At 43.6% G+C, this 18,025-nt stretch overlaps 2 protein-coding genes across 6 annotated transcripts in view; one reads left to right on the forward strand and one right to left on the reverse strand.

Annotated features, from left to right (window-relative positions):
• Positions 1 to 337, reverse strand: part of atp6ap2 (ATPase H+ transporting accessory protein 2) — a 52,950-nt gene extending 52,613 nt beyond the window's left edge. The window contains exon 1 of one of the 2 annotated variants that reach the window (XM_038802130.1): positions 133 to 337. In XM_038802130.1, the coding sequence (XP_038658058.1) occupies positions 133 to 322 (190 nt within the window). In that variant the 5' untranslated portion in view covers positions 323 to 337. The remainder of the gene's footprint in view (positions 1 to 132) is intronic. The other variant, XM_038802131.1, reaches the window with a different exon arrangement.
• A 314-nt stretch (positions 338 to 651) lies between these two features.
• The window catches only part of bcor (BCL6 corepressor), a 381,173-nt gene continuing 363,799 nt past the window's right edge, over positions 652 to 18,025 (forward strand). For 2 of the 4 annotated variants that reach the window (XM_038802121.1, XM_038802123.1), the window contains exons 1-2: positions 655 to 1,749; positions 2,030 to 2,111. In XM_038802121.1, coding sequence (XP_038658049.1) covers positions 1,640 to 1,749; positions 2,030 to 2,111 — 192 coding nt within the window. In that variant the 5' untranslated portion in view covers positions 655 to 1,639. Of the gene's footprint in view, positions 1,750 to 2,029; positions 2,112 to 18,025 lie in introns of all 4 variants that reach the window. The other 2 variants (XM_038802129.1, XM_038802122.1) reach the window with 2 other exon arrangements.

An 18,025-nucleotide genomic window follows, 5' to 3' on the forward strand; every position in this document is an offset into this window, starting at 1 on the left:
CCATAATTAAACCCGACCTTTTAATCTGCCGATTGAAAATAACCAATCTTTAATGAAAAGCTGATCAGAGCGGGCACTGCCGCAGCAGGAAAGGAGGATTTGATTAGACAGGTGGATCCGCATAATTCTTACCAGTTGTCAGGACCGCGCTGATGAGGAACAGCTGGGAAAGGCCGGCACCGCCGCTCGGACCCATAGCCCCGGACGCCATCTTCCCACCGCACTGCCTTCTGGATGCGGCAATCAAGGGGCGGGGCCCACAGTGCCTTTGAGAGGCACGTGATATGCGGCCGCCCGGGCACCGCGACCGGAACCGAGTCATGATTGACAGGATGTATAGACCAATAGAAAATAAAGGAAAAGTCCCTGTAGGCGGGACAGAAAGGTTTATCTGGTTGATCTGATTGGCACCGGAGGCCACCAACCAGAAGTGAGCTTCCCGCGTTTCGTTACCACCAGGTCGATTATTCTAATCGTGTTCGGTCGCTGCCGAGCGGCGAGATTGACTTGGAAACCGCTGATATTGGGGGGGGGGGGGGGGGGGGGGTGATGAGCAAGTGGAAGAACCTCTGTGATCATTTGTCAACGACGGAATGAATGAATGAATAAATAAATAAACAAACACATTCCGGCGCGGGATACACTCACAGATAATTAGCACGGAGGAGAATCCCCGGGCCGCCCAGTCTTACTCCGAGCTTGCTGCCGATTGACGTCAGGCCCGCCTGGCTCAGTCCAGCCAAACTTCCCGGACCGAGCCGAGCCGAGCCGAGTGGCCGAGGAAGCAGGGGCCAGCCCCACCAGCCGGCAAGGCGGCAGCAGCAGCAGGAGCGCTGTCACACTGCCTGCCACTCGCGGCAATTCGCCTGCTCATTTCACTGCGTGGCTTTTATCGCCTTCTTTTTGCTTGCGTGTTCTTTTTAAGAATCAGGCACAACTTTTATTTTTTTTTAAAAAGAGTCGAAACGAGAGAAGGAATCGGAATACCCGACTGCAGCAGCTGTTCCCCGCCGAGGAGGGCAAGGGGGAAACCCTCACTGACTGACTGGAACCAACCACAAGCCGGACAGGCAGAGAGAGACAGAAAGTGGTTGACAACACGGAGGCGAAGGCACGAAATCCTCCCTGTATTTCAAACAGTCAAGACTGCTGCGATTTGTCCGTGTTTTAAATTTAAAGAAACGAACTGAATTTATTTTTGACAAATACTGACAGCGGGGAGGCTGGAACCTGCTTTCTTCCCTCACTGGAGCAGCCCGGTGAGAAAATATTTGTACCGTGTGTTTCTCGGCAGGCAAACAGAAAGAAGCGGTCGAAGTTGTTGGAAGATTTGTTGTTCGGAGCAGCGTCTCCTCTCTAGTCCTTGGATAGAAATAGCACTACAAAACATCCCATCCGACCTCGATTTTTATCTCTCCGGAGTAGTCAAAGCCGAGGAGCAACCTCCTCCTCCTCTTCCTCCTCCTCCTTATCATCATGCTACTGCTGCCGTGAGGGCTCGATCAGTTTCGATACATCTTCCTGTGGGGTTTTGTCCCCTCCTTTTTAAGTTTTTTTTAAGAGAATGAAACAAAAAGGTCTTTCAATCGCGTAAGGAAAGCTCATGGACGTTTATTAAGAGACTGCTCTGTGAGGACACATGGCGAAAACCAAAGAGAAACAGGTTTGGAAGGAAATGTATGGCGATTTTCGTTCGGTGTCCGCAGAACATATCGGCAGCAAGGAGGATCGCGACAAGCCCAACACCAAGTGAGTGCGAGCTCCATTTATTCCGCCCCCCCCCCCCCCCCCGGTACTGGCTAATTTGGAGAACTGTTTCCCAGTAATACATATCCATCGATGTAATCACAGTAAATATTTTGAAATAAATGTGTAGCAAAAAAAAGGCTGCAACTGCATACCAAGTTGTAGTCTTTTTTTATTTTTACATAAACGCGTCAAATTTGTTTTATCACGCGCAATTCAATATTTTGCACGAACTTGCTTGTTAATGGCATTTACTGTAAATCCTCGACATCTTCTTTTGCAGGTTGGAAGAGTCAGGAATTGACAGAGGAAGACCCGAGAGTTTTAAAGTAATCGATTCACCATGTTCAGGAGGTGGGATGAAGGTGGGTCTTGCTTCTAATTATTTAACCATTTCAATCCTAAAGCACATAGTAGGCCATCATGGGGCGATGCTGATAAGACATCCAAAGGTGAACTCGAGCCTGGTGAATGTGAACGATTAACACGCTCTTTTATATGGTCACAATGATTTAGTGCTGTGTTTAACCTAATCAAGTATATTTTTGTGAAGTCCTAGCTTCTTCTCCAGTGCTAAACCTCCCTGTGTGGTGATAGAATAAATACAGATTGGATTCAAGAATGTTCTGGCCTGATTTATGGTGGGGGTTTTTAACCTGCAGTAAAAACGCCACATGGACTTGAGGTTCCTGAGTAGGTAATTTAATACTTACAACCCTGAGCTAATTTTAGGTTCTTCCTCACTGCAATAGAGGGTGCACAAGGTTATCTTTAGGTAGAAAGGCCTCCCAAGACTTATAGAGGTGTCGGGGAAATGGATGTTGAGCCACATGAGAGATATTAGATGGGTTGAACAAAATAATTTAGCCAGAGGTGGATATTCAAGAGTGAATTAGTGGAGGAGAGAAACTGGAGAGAGGGGTTTTGAGGGAATTCCAGAACATGGAACCCTGGCAACTGAAGGCTCAGCTGTTGGTGAGGTGGGATTGGATACAGAGAAGAGCCGAAGGAACAGAATATGGGGTGGTGCGGGGATGGTTCATACTGTAAGAGGTTACAGGATTACAGAGGGAATTAAACACAAGGAGAGGAATTTAAAATGTGAGACCTTGTGGCATCGGGAGTTAATGTAGCTCAATACAAATAGGGTTGATGGGGGAGTGAGACTTGGTTTGAGATAGGATATGGACAGTCAATTTTTTAATAGACAGATGTTTACAAAGAATAGTGAATGGGATGTGAGCCATCAGAACATTCGAGTAAAAAGTAACATACGAGCATTTTGGTGACAGATGGACTGAGATAGGGTTGGAGACCGGAGGCAGTCTTTACGAAGGAGAGGATATGGGATTGGTATCTCGAGTGACGTTCAAAGTGCACCCCAAATTTGAGAGCAGCCTAGTACACCTGGTATTTAAACACCTGGTAGTTGAAAAGAGGGATGGAATTTTTGGAGGAGATTTAAACATTGACACCCATTGTTAAATTGAAGAAAGAGTGCCTTTAACCAAAACTGATTGTTGGACTTTCAGTCTGACTCTGCAAATGCAGTGAAGGGGTCAGGAATGGTGGTGGAGAGAGTTAAGCCTGGATGTCTTATCAAAATTGCCTTTGTACTTATGTATGATATCAAAAAAGGATAATGTAAATGAAGAAAAAGAGGAAACCGAATATTGGTTCTTTCAGACTCTCAAGTGAGTAGGAAAATAAGCTACTGAAAGAAGTGCTCTGGTTATAGCTAAGAGTGAAGCCAAATTAAGAAAATCCAATTGACTTGAACATGAGAGAGCAGCAATTAAGAATTGTGTGGTCTCCAGTGCCAAATCTGTGGAGAGTTTAAGGAGGACAAGGAGATATTAGCCCCATATTCAGTCCCTCAGACTGTTGTTTCTGACTTTGGTTATGGTTGTTGTGATGCTGTGAGCAGAGGGATTCCAAGAGAGAGTTGCAGGATATATAGGCCTGGATCTTCAATACAAGTCTTTGGAAAGGAAAGATGGGACAGTGATCTGCAATGACAGAGTGGTCGCTGGTGGAAGGATGCCCATTTGGCTTTGAAGAAGTGAAGATGGAGGTTGTATCATGGGAATGATCAGGACTGCAAAGGTTTGCTGGAATGAGGACATCAAAGGGGGAGCTGAAGGAATGGTTGAGTTGCAGTGGTGTCGTGGTGAATGGCAGGATCAAAAGCTAGGTGGTTGGAAGTTTGAAAATACAGTTGCAAATGACTTAGAAGAGGCAGAAGGAATGGCATAAGAGAATGTAGGTGGTGACTGAAGGGAAATATTTTGACTTACAACTTGCATAATTGTATAAATGCTCATTACTGATCAATATGAAAGTTAGATCATAGAATTTATAGTGCAGAAGGAGGGCATTTGACCTATCGAGTCTGCATCGGCCCTTGGAAAGGGCACCCTACTAAAACCCATGCTTCTACTCTATCCCCGTAACCCCACCTAACATTTTGGACACTAGGGGGCAATTTAGCATGACCAATCCACATAACCTGCAATCTTTGGACTGTGTGGAAGGAAGCCGGAGCACCCGGAGGAAAATCACGCAGACACTAGGAGAAAGTGCAAACTCCACACAGTTAAGTCACCCAAGACTGGAATTAAACCCTGGAGCTGTGAGGCAACAGTGCTAACCACTGTGCTTCCCTCTAGCAAATAGCTAAATTGACATGGATTTATATCTTTATAATAATCCATTTTAACCAAACTCATAATTATTGTTGGAGAGAGCATCTTAAACCAGAAATATTTTATGTTCAATGACTAAGTTGTTGAAAAGGTTATTTGTTTTTAAGCAACTTAAAACAGGAAAAGCTAGTAAGGGGATGGATCCAGGAGCCAGAAGCCGAGTGGGTGCGTGTGGAGGAGGCCTCCTGCATGGGGACCTCCCTCCGGGCCCTCGCCACGGCAGCACTCCCATCCCCACCCAAAAAACACTCCAGCAGCCCAGTGGTGACAGCCACCCTCCAATCCTGGAACCAACTGCGGCAGCAATTTGGCCTGACCAAAATGTCGCACAAGGCTCCCATCTGCAACAACCATAGGTTCACACCAGCACTGACTGACGCCACCTTCAAAAGGTGGAGGCAGGACGGGGGGACACTGACAGTCAGGGACCTATACATGGACGACAGGATCGCAACACTGGACGAACTGACAGGGAAATTTCGGCTAGCTGGGGGGAACGAGCTACGGTACCTGCAGCTCAAAAACTTCCTACGAAAGGAGACAAGGACGTACCCACAACCGCCACGACAGACACTACTGGAAGACCTACTGGACGCAAGTATCCTAGAGAAAGGGAACTGTAGCGACATGTATGACCGACTGGTAGAAAGGGACGACACCGTACTGGACGCAACAAGAATGAAATGGGAGGACGAACTGGGGATTGAGATAGGGTGGGGACTCTGGAGTGAAGCACTGCATAGGGTCAACTCCACCTCCACATGCGCAAGGCTCAGCCTGACGCAACTAAAAGTGGTACATAGAGCCCACTTAACAAGAAACCGTATGAGTAGGTTCTTCCCGGAGGTGGAGGACAGATGTGAACGGTGCCAAAGAGGCCCGGCCAACCACGCCCACATGTTCTGGTCTTGCCCCAGACTTGTGGAGTACTGGACAGCCTTCTTCGAGGCTATGTCCAAAGTGGTGGGGGTGAGGGTGGAGCCATGCCCGATAGTGGCGGTCTTCGGGGTTTCAGACCAGCCAGATCTATTCCTGGGGAGGAGGGCGGACGCCCTTGCCTTTGCCTCCCTGATCGCCCGCCGTAGAATCCTGTTTGGCTGGCGGTCAGCAGCACCGCCCAGAGCTGCAGACTGGCTGTCCGACCTCTCGGAATCTCTCCAAATGGAGAAAATCAAATTCGCCATCCGAGGGTCGGACGACGGCTTCCACAGAAAGTGGGAGCCATTCATGCAATTGTTCCGGGACCTGTTTGTGGCCAACGTACAAGAGGAAGAATAGTCGGGTGGCCAAGAATCAGGGGAAAATGGACGAGAATCGGGGGATGGTAGCCGGGGGGGCTACGGGTTCGTTATGGGGGTTTGATGGCTAGCTAAGGCCCAAAACCAAACTGTAAATAAATGCCTATAAACATGTGCCTCGGCCATATTGGGGAATGTAAAATATGTAAGCCGGCTAAAGGGGGCGGCCACAGCTGTTATTACGAAGATGCTTACCTGTAAACATACATGTTAATTTTTGCGTGTTTTTTTTTTCTCTCTAATAATTTGTTATTTGTTCAATATAAAATATGAAAACTCAATAAAAAACATTTTTTAAAAAACAGGAAAAGCTTATTTGTTCCATATTTTACAGAATTCAGGAATATAACTCGTTATATTTTTCAATATTATTTTAAATACTATTATTTTTTTTAAATAAATTTAGAGTACTCTAATTCATTTTTTCAACTAAGGGCAATTTAGCGATGCCAATCCACCTATCCTGCACGTAGGGGCAAAACCCACGCAAACACGGATAATGTGCTAACTCCGCATGGATAGTGACCCAGAGCCTGGAGCAAACCTGGGATCATGGCGCCATCAGACAGCAATGCTAACCACTGCGCCACCGTGCTGCTCTTTAAATACTATTATGATCCCAGACCACACTCCAAAAGTGGCTAGGATACTGGACAGAAACACCAATATTTAATTTTAATTTTGTAAGACTGTGTAGGATACCTCACTCCAGGACTGATTACACAAAGAAATAGGGATATAGTATATTAAAATAAACATTATTACTAACATGGTATTAAAATATCTTTAACATCACACCAGAAAATAACTTAGAATTATCCTTCAACAATAGTACTCAATACAGAGAATGCAATACCCTTAACTGCTATCTTTATTCCACTCAAACAAGTCAAACCAATCTGTTCGGTCCCGGCTCTGGGTCACTCTCCGTGTGGAGTTTGCACATTCTCCCCGTGTTTGCGTGGATTTCAATCCCACAACCCAAAGATGTGCAGGATAGGTGAATTGGCCACGCTAAATTGCCCCTTAATTGGAAAAAATGAATTGGGTACTCTAAATTTAAAAACTACACATCTCAGCTCTGAAGCCATCGTTAAACCATTGGCACTCAGGAATTCCTGCTTTACAGAGATGTTATCTGAGAAATAAAGATCTGCTTTAAAGCCACAACCAAAGTCCTGACAGAACCATGAGGAAACTCTGGTTGTATTTCTTCTGAAGCTGTTTTAGTTGGTTTCAGCTTCCCTAGTTCTCAGACAAGTCTGCACTCCTTTAAAGACTGTTGATCTCTTTTAACTGACCTACACCGAGGTCAAACTGCTTGCCTTCTGGTCACAGCTTCACAATTGAACTGCTTTCTGCAAAATGCCTGATGCCTTAGCTCCATCCAGCAATGGCATTATCTTATCAAGCTGAAATCTAATTAACTCCAGGGGGAATCCCCTTAATGAAGTCAACATTCCATAATTCCAAGCTTTTTACAATGTTTTAGAACATAGAACATAGAACAGTACAGCACAGAACAGGCCCTTCGGCCCTCAATGTTGTGCCGAGCCATGATCACCCTACTCAAACCCACGTATCCACCCTATACCCGTAACCCAACAACCCCCCCTTAACCCTACTTTTTATTAGGACACTACGGGCAATTTAGCATGGCCAATCCACCTAACCCGCACATCTTTGGACTGTGGGAGGAAACCGGAGCACCCGGAGGAAACCCATGCACACAGGGGGAGGACGTGCAGACTCCACACAGACAGTGACCCAGCCGGGAATCGAACCTGGGACCCTGGAGCTGTGAAGCATTTATGCTAACCACCATGCTACCTTGCTGCCCCTTTTTATGTGCACCCTTGGCTCCCAAAAGCTTTGTTGTCTTTCAAACTAGGATTTATTTTAAAACATGACTACAGCACACACACACACAGGCCTTTAACCCTCACTGCACTAAATACCTATAACACAATACATCTAAGGCTGGTTTTAACATGGGGGGGGTTATTCAGTTTAAAGTTGCAGAATTTGAAATATTCTGTTGTAATTTAAAAAGTTTCAGACGAGAATTAAGAAGCCCAATATCAAGATTTTCAATGAACTTTGGTTCATCTTAGATGGTTTGAGATTTTTGTTTTTAAAATCATTTTAAGATAAGGGGCAGCACGGTGGCACAGTGGGTAGCACAGTTTCCTCACAGCGCTAATAACTGGGTTTAATTCCGATCTCTGATGCCTGTGTTGAGTTTTTACATTCTCCTCGTGTCTGCGTGGGTTTCCTCCGGGGGTTGCAGTTTCCTTCCACAGTCCAAAGTGTGCAGGTTAGGTGGATTGGCCATGAGAAATTGCCTCTTATTTGCCAAAAGGTTAGATGGGGTTATGGGGTTGGGGTGAGGGCATGGGCCTAGGTGTAGTGCGCTTTCCACGGGTAGGTGCAGACTCGATGGGCCAAATGGCCTTTTTCTGTACTGTACGGATTCTATAATTCTATGATTTTTCTTTTTAATCCACATGAGGGAATCAATCAACAGAGGCATTATGCATACATAATGCAATTCACTAAATTCTCAAGTATGATAATTTATTCACTGAGCTAACATCCCAATAAACTTAAAGATTTTCAATATTGCATTTTGTATTGTGGTGATATAAGTTGGAGTTGCTGTAGCTCATGCACTTTTATATGCATGTTGTGGTCAGGAGCAGTGGATGGTGATGGTGGAGGCTCAAAGTTACTTGCCATCACTTGACTGACCAGGAATCTTTCCAACTCCACCGGTCATTGGTGAGGGTTTTGTAAGAATATAGAGGTTGATAATTAAACTGTTTGCCCATGTTATGAATACACTTTCCTCAACAATCAGGTCCTGGGGTAGGACATGAATCAAGAGCTTGTGATTCAAAGGCTACCCACTGTGTCACAAGACCTCCTATTTAAAGACCTCCTATTTAGTACTGTAGGTAATAGAAAAATTGCAGTTATAATTCAATTTATTTTGGGAAAGGGTTGAATTCTGACAATATTCTACCTTTCTCGAACTTAAATTCTGCCCAATGATTTTATTTCTAAATTCTTTCACAGTGGGTGTGGGTGGCCCTGGTTAGGTCAGCATTTATTACCCGACCCTATTACTGATTGATATTACTAACTTTTGTTTTCGACTGGACATCACTTGACTGGACTTCAAAGTGAGGAAACGCATTACATGTTTTATATTCTTCTGAATAGGACACGTTAGAAATGAAGTTGGGCGCTGTACCATGGGAGTGACCAATTGATGTAGTTGTGAAAGCAAAGCCAGCGGACAGCATTCAATAATACTTCCCTGATCACACCGATCTCAAATCAAAAATGGATCTCTGCATGCATATTTAAATTAATATGCAGAACTCTTCACACTTGCTTGTGAAGTGTTTAATGTTTAGAAAGAGTAGATGAGAGGGCAGCACGATGGCGCAGTGGTTAGATTTGCTGTCTCATGGCGCCGAGGTCTCAGGTTCGATCCCGGCTCTGGGTCACTGTCCGTGTGGAGTTTGCATATTCTCCCTGTGTTTGCGTGGGTTTCGCCTGCACATCCCAAAATGTGCTGGTTAGGTGGATTGGCCACACTAAATTGCCCCTTAATTGGAAAAAATTAATTGGGTACTCTAAATGTAAAAAAAAAAGATGAGACAGTTGACTCTTTTCAAACATTTAAAACCTCAAATGCAGTCTAGTAGAAAAATTGGGTAATTTTTCCATCCCTTTTAGCCAATTTTCTCCTTTTGCTTTTGACAGTCTGCAGCAGTTCAAGATGGCAGTTTATCACCACTTTTGCAAGGCCAGTTAGGGATGAGCAACAAATACTGTTCTTGCCAGCGATACACACATCCCATTAAATTTAAAAAACATTGACTATTTGCCAGGTTACATGTCTAGGTGTGTTGGTCATTCCCCAATGCCTTTTTGGTGGCCATTATTCATATATAAATAAGCCTTTGCAATGAGTTTTGGCAGGCTATTATCATGGTGAGAAACATAGCAAGCTTAATCTAGCACTAATCCCAACAAATACAGGCAGATACTTCCATCAGGAACACTGCATAATGGTTACGATTTGTGAACAGTCCCTGTTGTAATTAATGTAAGAAACAAACCAGAGTTATCAGAGGACTTTGTCAGAGTTCTTTTAACTTTATAATCAAGGTTTTTTGAAAAATGTTGATTAAAGATATGGTGCAATTGATGCAGAAAAATGTGAGGCTACTTTATGGAGATGGTCCTAAATCCAATGTCAAATGTTTGACTTCTTATTGTAGTTATATGACACAAATTATATCAATGAGAAGTTGAAGCCACTTTGTGTGATGTAAAATGTGCAATATTATGGTACAGCATGGTAACACAGTGGTTAGTACCATTGCTTCACAGCTTCAGGGTCCTAGGTTCAATTCCTACTTGGGTCACTCTCTGTGCGGAGTGTGCACATTCTCCCTATGTCTGTGTGGGTTTCCTCCGGGTGCTCCGGTTTCCTTCCACAAGTCCTGAAAGATGTACTTGTTAGATGAATTGGACATTCAGAATTCTCCCTCTGTGTAACCGAACAGGCGCCGGAGTGTGGCGACTAGGGGATTTTCGCAGTAACTTCATTGCAGTGTTAATGCAAGCATACTTGTGACAATAATAAAGATTATCAGCTGTTTCAGAAGTCGACATATTATAAAATCTTTAAGGGAAAACTATGTGATAGCTACTAAATTTAGTTATGCTTCCAAAATTCAATTTAGTGAAAGGAAATTGAAACATAGTTTTTCTGTTAAAATCATTTAATTCATATCTGTCAAATGTTAGGAGGAGGTTTCCAGAATCATTTGTCAGTAAAACTTAATGTCACAATTTAGAAAAAAGCAGCTTTCCTGATCTGTCAGCATACCTAACCAGCTAACAGTTGAGCCATATAGACCTGCCCCGGTCCCAGATTAAAGTGCTGAGTTTTTTTTTAATTTAGAGTACCCAATTCCTTTTTTCCAATTAAGGGGCAATTTAGCGTGGCCAATCCACCTAGCTTTTTGGGTTGTGGGGGTGAAACCCACGCAGACACGGGGAGAATGTGCAAACTCCACACGGACAGTAACCCAGAGCCGGGATTGAACCGGAGACCTCAGTGCTGTGAGGCAGCAGTGCCAACCCACTGCGCCACCATGCTGCCCTTAAAGTGCTGAATTAACTGATCTTAGCCAGAGTAGCAGTTGGGCATTACAATTAATCGCCTTTACTATCCTTGGTTAAGGAGCAGGAAATATTCATGTGTCCATGCTATTTGGTAGATTTCTCACTATAATTATTAATTAAGATCAGGGAAATCCGTCCAGCCACAAAACAGTTTTCCTGCTCACCAGTGATTGCTGCTTGCAAGTGCATATTTGCACACTAGATGAGGACAAGGTCTGGTATGTCTGTGGTGTCCCCATCAATGAATAGCTTGTCAATTACTCACTGTCACCATAAAATTATGGTGACTTGGGTGTAGTAACAGGGGACAGTCCGTTCCCATGAATTCGTACCCAAGAATAACACCTGGGGGAGCACACAAGCTCAGAAAAAAAACGTTAAAGGGAGGGTAAAATTTAGCCACGTGATTATTATTCTGAATAGGTCTTTAACCCTTTTGTTATTTTTTTCAAATGCTTACATTGTTGTTCATTTGTATTAAATATCTCAAGTTCATGAAGCAACTATATTTTGCAATTTGCTGCGAAATCCCTCCTTTCAATTTATAATTGACCAATCATAATTTATATTAAATACAAATCTCATGTTACAAAAGCCCGGTAGCTGCACGTTACCAAACGCGGGACAATTTATTTTTTTTACCCTGAGTTTAATGGACTGGTAGTGTGCATTTTTCTTTTTTTTAAATCGACTGAACTAGAAACTACTGTTCCCGCAATGTAGCTATTGGAACAACTACAGTGGGAAGGGGGAGGGGCTTGTTAACAACAGATCATCTTCATTGTGATTAATACTTTTTTCAACAGTCTGCCTTAGTATTGTAACGTTATTGTGGGTAGCTATTGTTGGTAATCGAGATTTGGGGAAATAGATGCAACTACAGGGGGGAAAAACTCCTTGCTTTGCAGAATATAATTTTAAAATTGTAACATTGTATTTTGAATTGTAATCAATGATCATGATGGGTTAAAATCTAGTTTCTTTGAAATGAAAGCTGTATATCGGGTGAAACATTCTGCAGGAAGTGTACTAGTCTCCCAGATACAGAAATTGATGCTGTATCAGGGTGGTTGCTATTTCTACCTGATCGACTGCATATGTTTAAAATGTTCATTCAGCAGTTACGTAAAACTTTGCACACAATTGTTCACCGGGAGAAGGTGTATGGGGACTGTCGTGTGTAACGGCAAAGCACGGGATTTTCAAAATAAAGCAATTAGCAAGAAACATAGACAATTTTCATAGATTCGATGTGGCTGATTTAGAGTAAACTGTGTTTTAGTGCTCAGCAGAAAATGTGGCGAACGTATATGGCACACTGGTGGTTGCATTAGTAGGGACATTAGCATTTTAATCTTGCATGGTTGCTCGAGCTCTCACTCACCATGTGCACCACCATTTACATGGATGCTCCTGCCAATCTCAAACAGGAGTAGTCAAGGTCACCACACCGGCAACCCTACTCAAAAAATCTTTGTGCTTTACAGATACCGTACATCTTTGAAGGTAGTGGTGGTCAACCGACTGATGAATGAAACCCTTTTCCTTTTAGCATTTAAACCATAGTCTGCGTTGCTGAACAGAGCAAGTTGTGTACCCATCATCACATGGCCAAACGGCAGGTTAAATAATTGTTTTCCTCCCACACAGTAATGTGTGTTCGAGTCGTCCCTATTGCCCTAGTTTCCACCTATTGCGTTTGGTAGGCAATCCTGAAAGGATCGTTTTCGGCACATGTATTGATTCTCCCGCGGTATGTGTGCGTCTAAAAATATGGGTGTCACTTTTGCCGTATCAGTAATGCTGCCAGTCTTCAGCAACCTTCTGAATAAACAGCAAATACCTTCTGTTGTGTACCGCACGTTAGCATTTCAACAACACCTGCATTAATGGCTGTCATTCTTTGATACATCAGTTGAACCCACACATTAGAATTTAAGTGAGAGCCACACTGATGCATATAATTTTTGAACTATGTGAGCATCCTTAACAAATGGTTAATATTTTGGGGGTTTACATTGTATTTTACCATTTTTGTTTGCAGTCATGAAGGTCACACACGAGCACCAGGGAGGTTCAGAGCCCTTATGAACCATGCACTTGTAGTGCCAATGACGTTAAATCTGCATAAAAACGCTTTGCCAACAAAGCAGTATTTTATACAGTAGACGGTATTAATTTGCGCCTTGTAACATAGAAAATGTGATTGACAGTGACTGGGACTTCTCTGGGATCTCCGAGAGATGTTCGAGTGTTTTCTGCCGAGGAATCGGTCACGTTTTGAAAAGTATGTTTTACTAGGTGTACGTGCTGCTGTGGCAGGCTTGCTAACAGTATTTTTCACTTTCACTTGTATTTTAAGGTCAATTTTTTAAAAGATTTCTGCAGTTAAAATAATTACAACTCAGTGGGGTTGATCCGTCTAGTCAGGGTTCAGAATTCAGCTTTCCAGCATTTTGACTGTGATTCAGAACACTAACTAAATAAACAGTTTGACATTTAGGAAAGTGGCGTTTTTTTTGCACCGTGTCACTTTTAACAGCAGAAAGATTCTGCTGGACGTGAAACACCGATCTGTACAATAATCTATGCATGTGGCAAACGTATCCTATGAAAGGAAAATGGTTCAACTGAATGAAACGTGTGCTTTGATTTTGACTCGATTCCTTGCTAACGCTGCGATATTGCTGTACGTTGCCCATGTGTTCTCAGTCGTTTACGTAATTGTGGTAAACACGCGTCTCAGAGCCGACTCTGGTGCATTGAAATCATTGATTTATTTTAATTAAAAATAAACGCTTGTTTGGTATTTACAACGTCAATCGCTCGCGTTTCACCCAGATTGCATAGGCCTAACTAAGCGTGGTGGTGAAAGGTATTGTAGCTCTTTATCAACTGAGCGGCTTTCCCATGTCGATCGTAACCCTCCTGTCGATCGCAAACAGATCGCAGACCGAAAATGGAGTCGGAAAAAGTTTGCTACCATATCCTTCCTCGCTCATGGCAATGTCGTCCTTCTCGTATGAATGGGTTGCGGATTGTGCATATAGATCGTGCAGAGCATTGGGGATGAAAAAGGAGCTACTTTTGTTGTTCAGGCTCATTGAATATTTACTTCGCTTTGACTGCCTGTTCACAGACAATGGCTTCGGCTCATGGCTCCGACTGTGGAGCGGGAAAAGAGCCGCGTAGTCCACGTTCCCGATCACATGCCAATCATACTGACTACCCTGAGGTTAAATAGCGATCCTTACCTAAAGAATGCTTATCGTTCAGCGCGCTGCATCTTGTGCTCCCCGACGCATTTTACATTCAAAGTACATCAACAGCCCCGGGGGGGGGGGGGGGGGCAGCAGACGTACCCTGTTGAAAATATCTGCCCATTGCATCCTTGTGGGGTCGGCAGCGAGAACCTGCAGCGATATTACAGCTGAAGGTCGTTGCAAATTCAATGCACACGGTGCCATGTTTACTTAAAAACTACACGCGAGGGACGAACCCGCCCTGTATTTTGGAATAGTCTAAACAATTTGGCCGTAACAAGGTGCTGTGCTCTGAGGATCGTTACCGGGTTTGTGTCTCGGGGCTTCTAGCACGCAACAATAAATCACATTATTTAACCCAGGGAGTGTGAGTCACGTTCTCTGAGGTGCAGCACCATATTTCCTGGGGGAGTGTGCATGAAAGCCGTAAACCTAAGCTATTTCCATTGGTGATCGGCGCCCTATAGATCTTTAGTAACGCGGGGTCAGATACATGCCAATCAGCTTATCACGGGGAGGGGGTGTTGGGGGCGTGGGAAATTAGGATGTCTGAGCAATCTTTCCTTTCCAAGTTCCACATTGATTCGAAAACTATTGCACGGACAGTGGCTGCACCTTTAAGAGACTTATTTATTGAATTGGTAATCGAACCCCTTTCGGGGCGAGAATATGAACAATAGGCGGCTGGTAGACTGTAATAATATTTCGACTGGGAGAGCTGCTTCTCTTCACGACACCATTTTCCGCGACTTGTACAACAAATTGATGTAAACACAAAGTTGCGCTGAAACGATGCTAGACGCATCATTTTATAATGGTTTCCGTGTGCAGCAGAAGGGTAGTAGGATCGCTAAGTGTTGTAGCTGCCATAGATATTGACCAGCCTTTGCAAACTCCTCTGTGCCTCCCGCCCATGTTTCCATGTGAAGTACACATGGTTACAAAAGTTAATACTTTATTTAAAAGTGCAGAATGAGCACATTTCATCGATCTGTATTTACTGAGCACAACTCCATCGAGGGACTTTTTTTTAGCGCTTATACTTTGAAACATGTGGCGTGTGTGTACTGTTCGTGTGCACAGATTCCAGCGATTGTGATTAATGCAACATATATTTTCAGCAATATTTCCATCAGCATTAGGAAACGATTGCCTGTGCTGTGTTGGAAAGCGGTTTTAGCTGTTGGCTGATCAGGTGATGGACCCACAAAAGTTCTGTTACATAAATTTGGTACTTGACAATCGGTTTTGAGAATTTCAAAGTTAGAATGAGCAACCAGGCAGTATACTGTGTCTGTACATCAAAAATAAAAGAAACTGCAGATGCTGAAAATCTGAAACACAAAACAGAAAATGCTGGGACCGTTCAGCAAGTCTGGCAGTATCTATGGAAATAACAGATGAGTTAAGGTTTCAAACATAGACCCCGTGGTCAGCATTGACCAATTGTTTCGAAGAAGAGTCTACGCGTGAAAGATTAACCCTCTCCACACATGCTGCCTGACCTGCTGACTGCAACATTGTTTTGTGTTTCTTCTTTAAAACTGAGACTAGCAACGTATTTAAACAAAAGCAAGATACACGCATGCTGGAAGTCTGAATTAAAATCAAAAATTGCTGGAAATATTCAGCCAAGCAGGCAGCATCAGTGAGGAGAGAAACAGGGTTAATATTTCAGGAACCCTTCAGAAATGTTTACTTTAACGTATATAAATATGTTTTCAGATTAAGAATAAATGGCTATAATTTGGTAAAATTTGGAAATTGGACTTGCTCATTGATTTTAAAGATCTCGACCTGATTATAATTACAGTTAACGTGAGAAGTAAGTTCGTTTCAGTCTAACTCCTCAGCTGCTGGTGTCCACAATTGTGGGTAATTTTAAATCACATTGACATTACCCAAGAGTGACTCTTGTTTAGCACAGTGGGCTAAACAGCTGGCTTGTAATGCAGAACAAGGCCAGCAGCGCGAGTTCAATTCCCGTACTGGCCTCCCCGAACAGGTGCCGGAATGTGGCGACTAGGGACTTTTCACAGTAACTTCATTGAAGCCTACTTGTGACAATAATAATAATTATTATTACTTTCTAAATGGAGATGGAACTGCTATTCACACAGATTTTAGCAAACCGGGACAGGAGTGGACCATTCGGCCCTTTGAGCCTGCTCTGCCATTCAATATGATCATGCCTGGTCATCCAATGTGGGTAACCTGTTTCCAATTTCCCCCTCATCCTTTGATCTCTTTAGCCCCAACAGCTTTATCCAACTCCTTCTTGAAACCATACAATGTTTTGGCCTCAACTGCTTTCTATGGTAACGATTTCCACAGGCTCACCATTCTCTTGGTGAAGAAATTTCTCCTCATCTCAGTCCTAAATGGTTTACCCCGTATCCTTAGACTGTGACCCCTGGTTCTGGTCTCCCCAGCCATCGGGAACATCCTTCCTGCATCTACGCAATCTTGTCCTGTTAGAGGTTTATAGGTTTCTATTAGATTCTCTCTCCCCCCCCCCCCCCCCAATTCTTCTTAACCATCAAATACAATCAAAACTGTCTCAAACCTCTCCTCGTATGTCAGTCCCGCCATCCCAGGAATCAGCCTGGTAAACCTTCGCTGCACTCCTTCGATAGCAAGAACACCCTTCCTCAGAGAAGGAGACCAAAACTACACATATTCCAGGTGTGGTCTCACCAAGTCCCTGTGTAACTGCAGCAAAACATCCCTGCTCCTATACTCCAATTCTCTTGCTATGAAGCCAACATACCATTTGCCTTACTACCTGCTGCACCTGGTAGCTTCCTTTTAGTGACTGGTGTACAAGGACACCCAACCTCGTTGCACATTTCCCTCTCTCAATTCAGATAATCTACCTTCCTGCTTTTGCTACTTAAGTGGATAACTTCTCATTTATCCACTTTATACTGCATCTGCCATGCATTTGCCTGCTCACTGCTGTCATGTCATTCAAATAAATGTTACATATGATTGTGGAACTCTGAGAACTGCAAAAATCAATGCCCCCCCCCCCCCCCCCCAAGGCACACGCAAGCATGCACACACACACACTGCTGCAAGTGGACCGAACGGCTGCATGCCTCAGGCTTGTGTCACTGTTGAAACACATGCTTTGTTTAACATACAAAGCACCATTAGTTTTACATGTCTTTCACTCAATGGTAAATAGCACTGGAGAAGCTATGGGTGTTATTACAACCAGGGTGGGAACAGAGCATGTATTATCTAGCCCCATTACTCCACAGGCTGTACCATTGATTTAAAAGTTTAATTTTATCTCCAAAATGGTCAATTGTCTACCTTCATTGGTGGCACCCATAATAAAAGAGATGTTCATCAGACTTCTTTCAAGAAACAACAAACCTTTCGTTTCTTATAAAACAAAGCTTTTTTTTTTAACAAGCTGCAACACTGGTTAATGTACAATTGTAATCTGGAAGTCTAACTATCTCTCTTCCGAAAACAATTCCCCCAGCACGCACACACAAACAGAATCTCTTTGCAGAGATGGGCTTTACAGGATAGGTGTTATTAAATAAAGGATAAAGTTTGCAGGGTCTTGACACTGTTGATCTGGAGTTCTGGCATCCTCCTCCTGCAGCACATCGCCCCTCTACTGCATGATGTAGAGGATGCAGCAGGCCACCACGATGTGGGAGACTCTCCTGGCGCTATACAGAGTGCAGGCACCTGAAACACATCTTCAGGATGCCCGATCACGGCCCTGGTCACGGCATGGGTATCATTATAGTGGGTCTCTGCCTCAGCCTGTGGCCTCCAAATA

This window comes from Scyliorhinus canicula, chromosome 7 (assembly GCF_902713615.1).
Source record: "Scyliorhinus canicula chromosome 7, sScyCan1.1, whole genome shotgun sequence".
In the NCBI taxonomy this organism is placed as follows: Eukaryota; Metazoa; Chordata; class Chondrichthyes; order Carcharhiniformes; family Scyliorhinidae; genus Scyliorhinus; species Scyliorhinus canicula.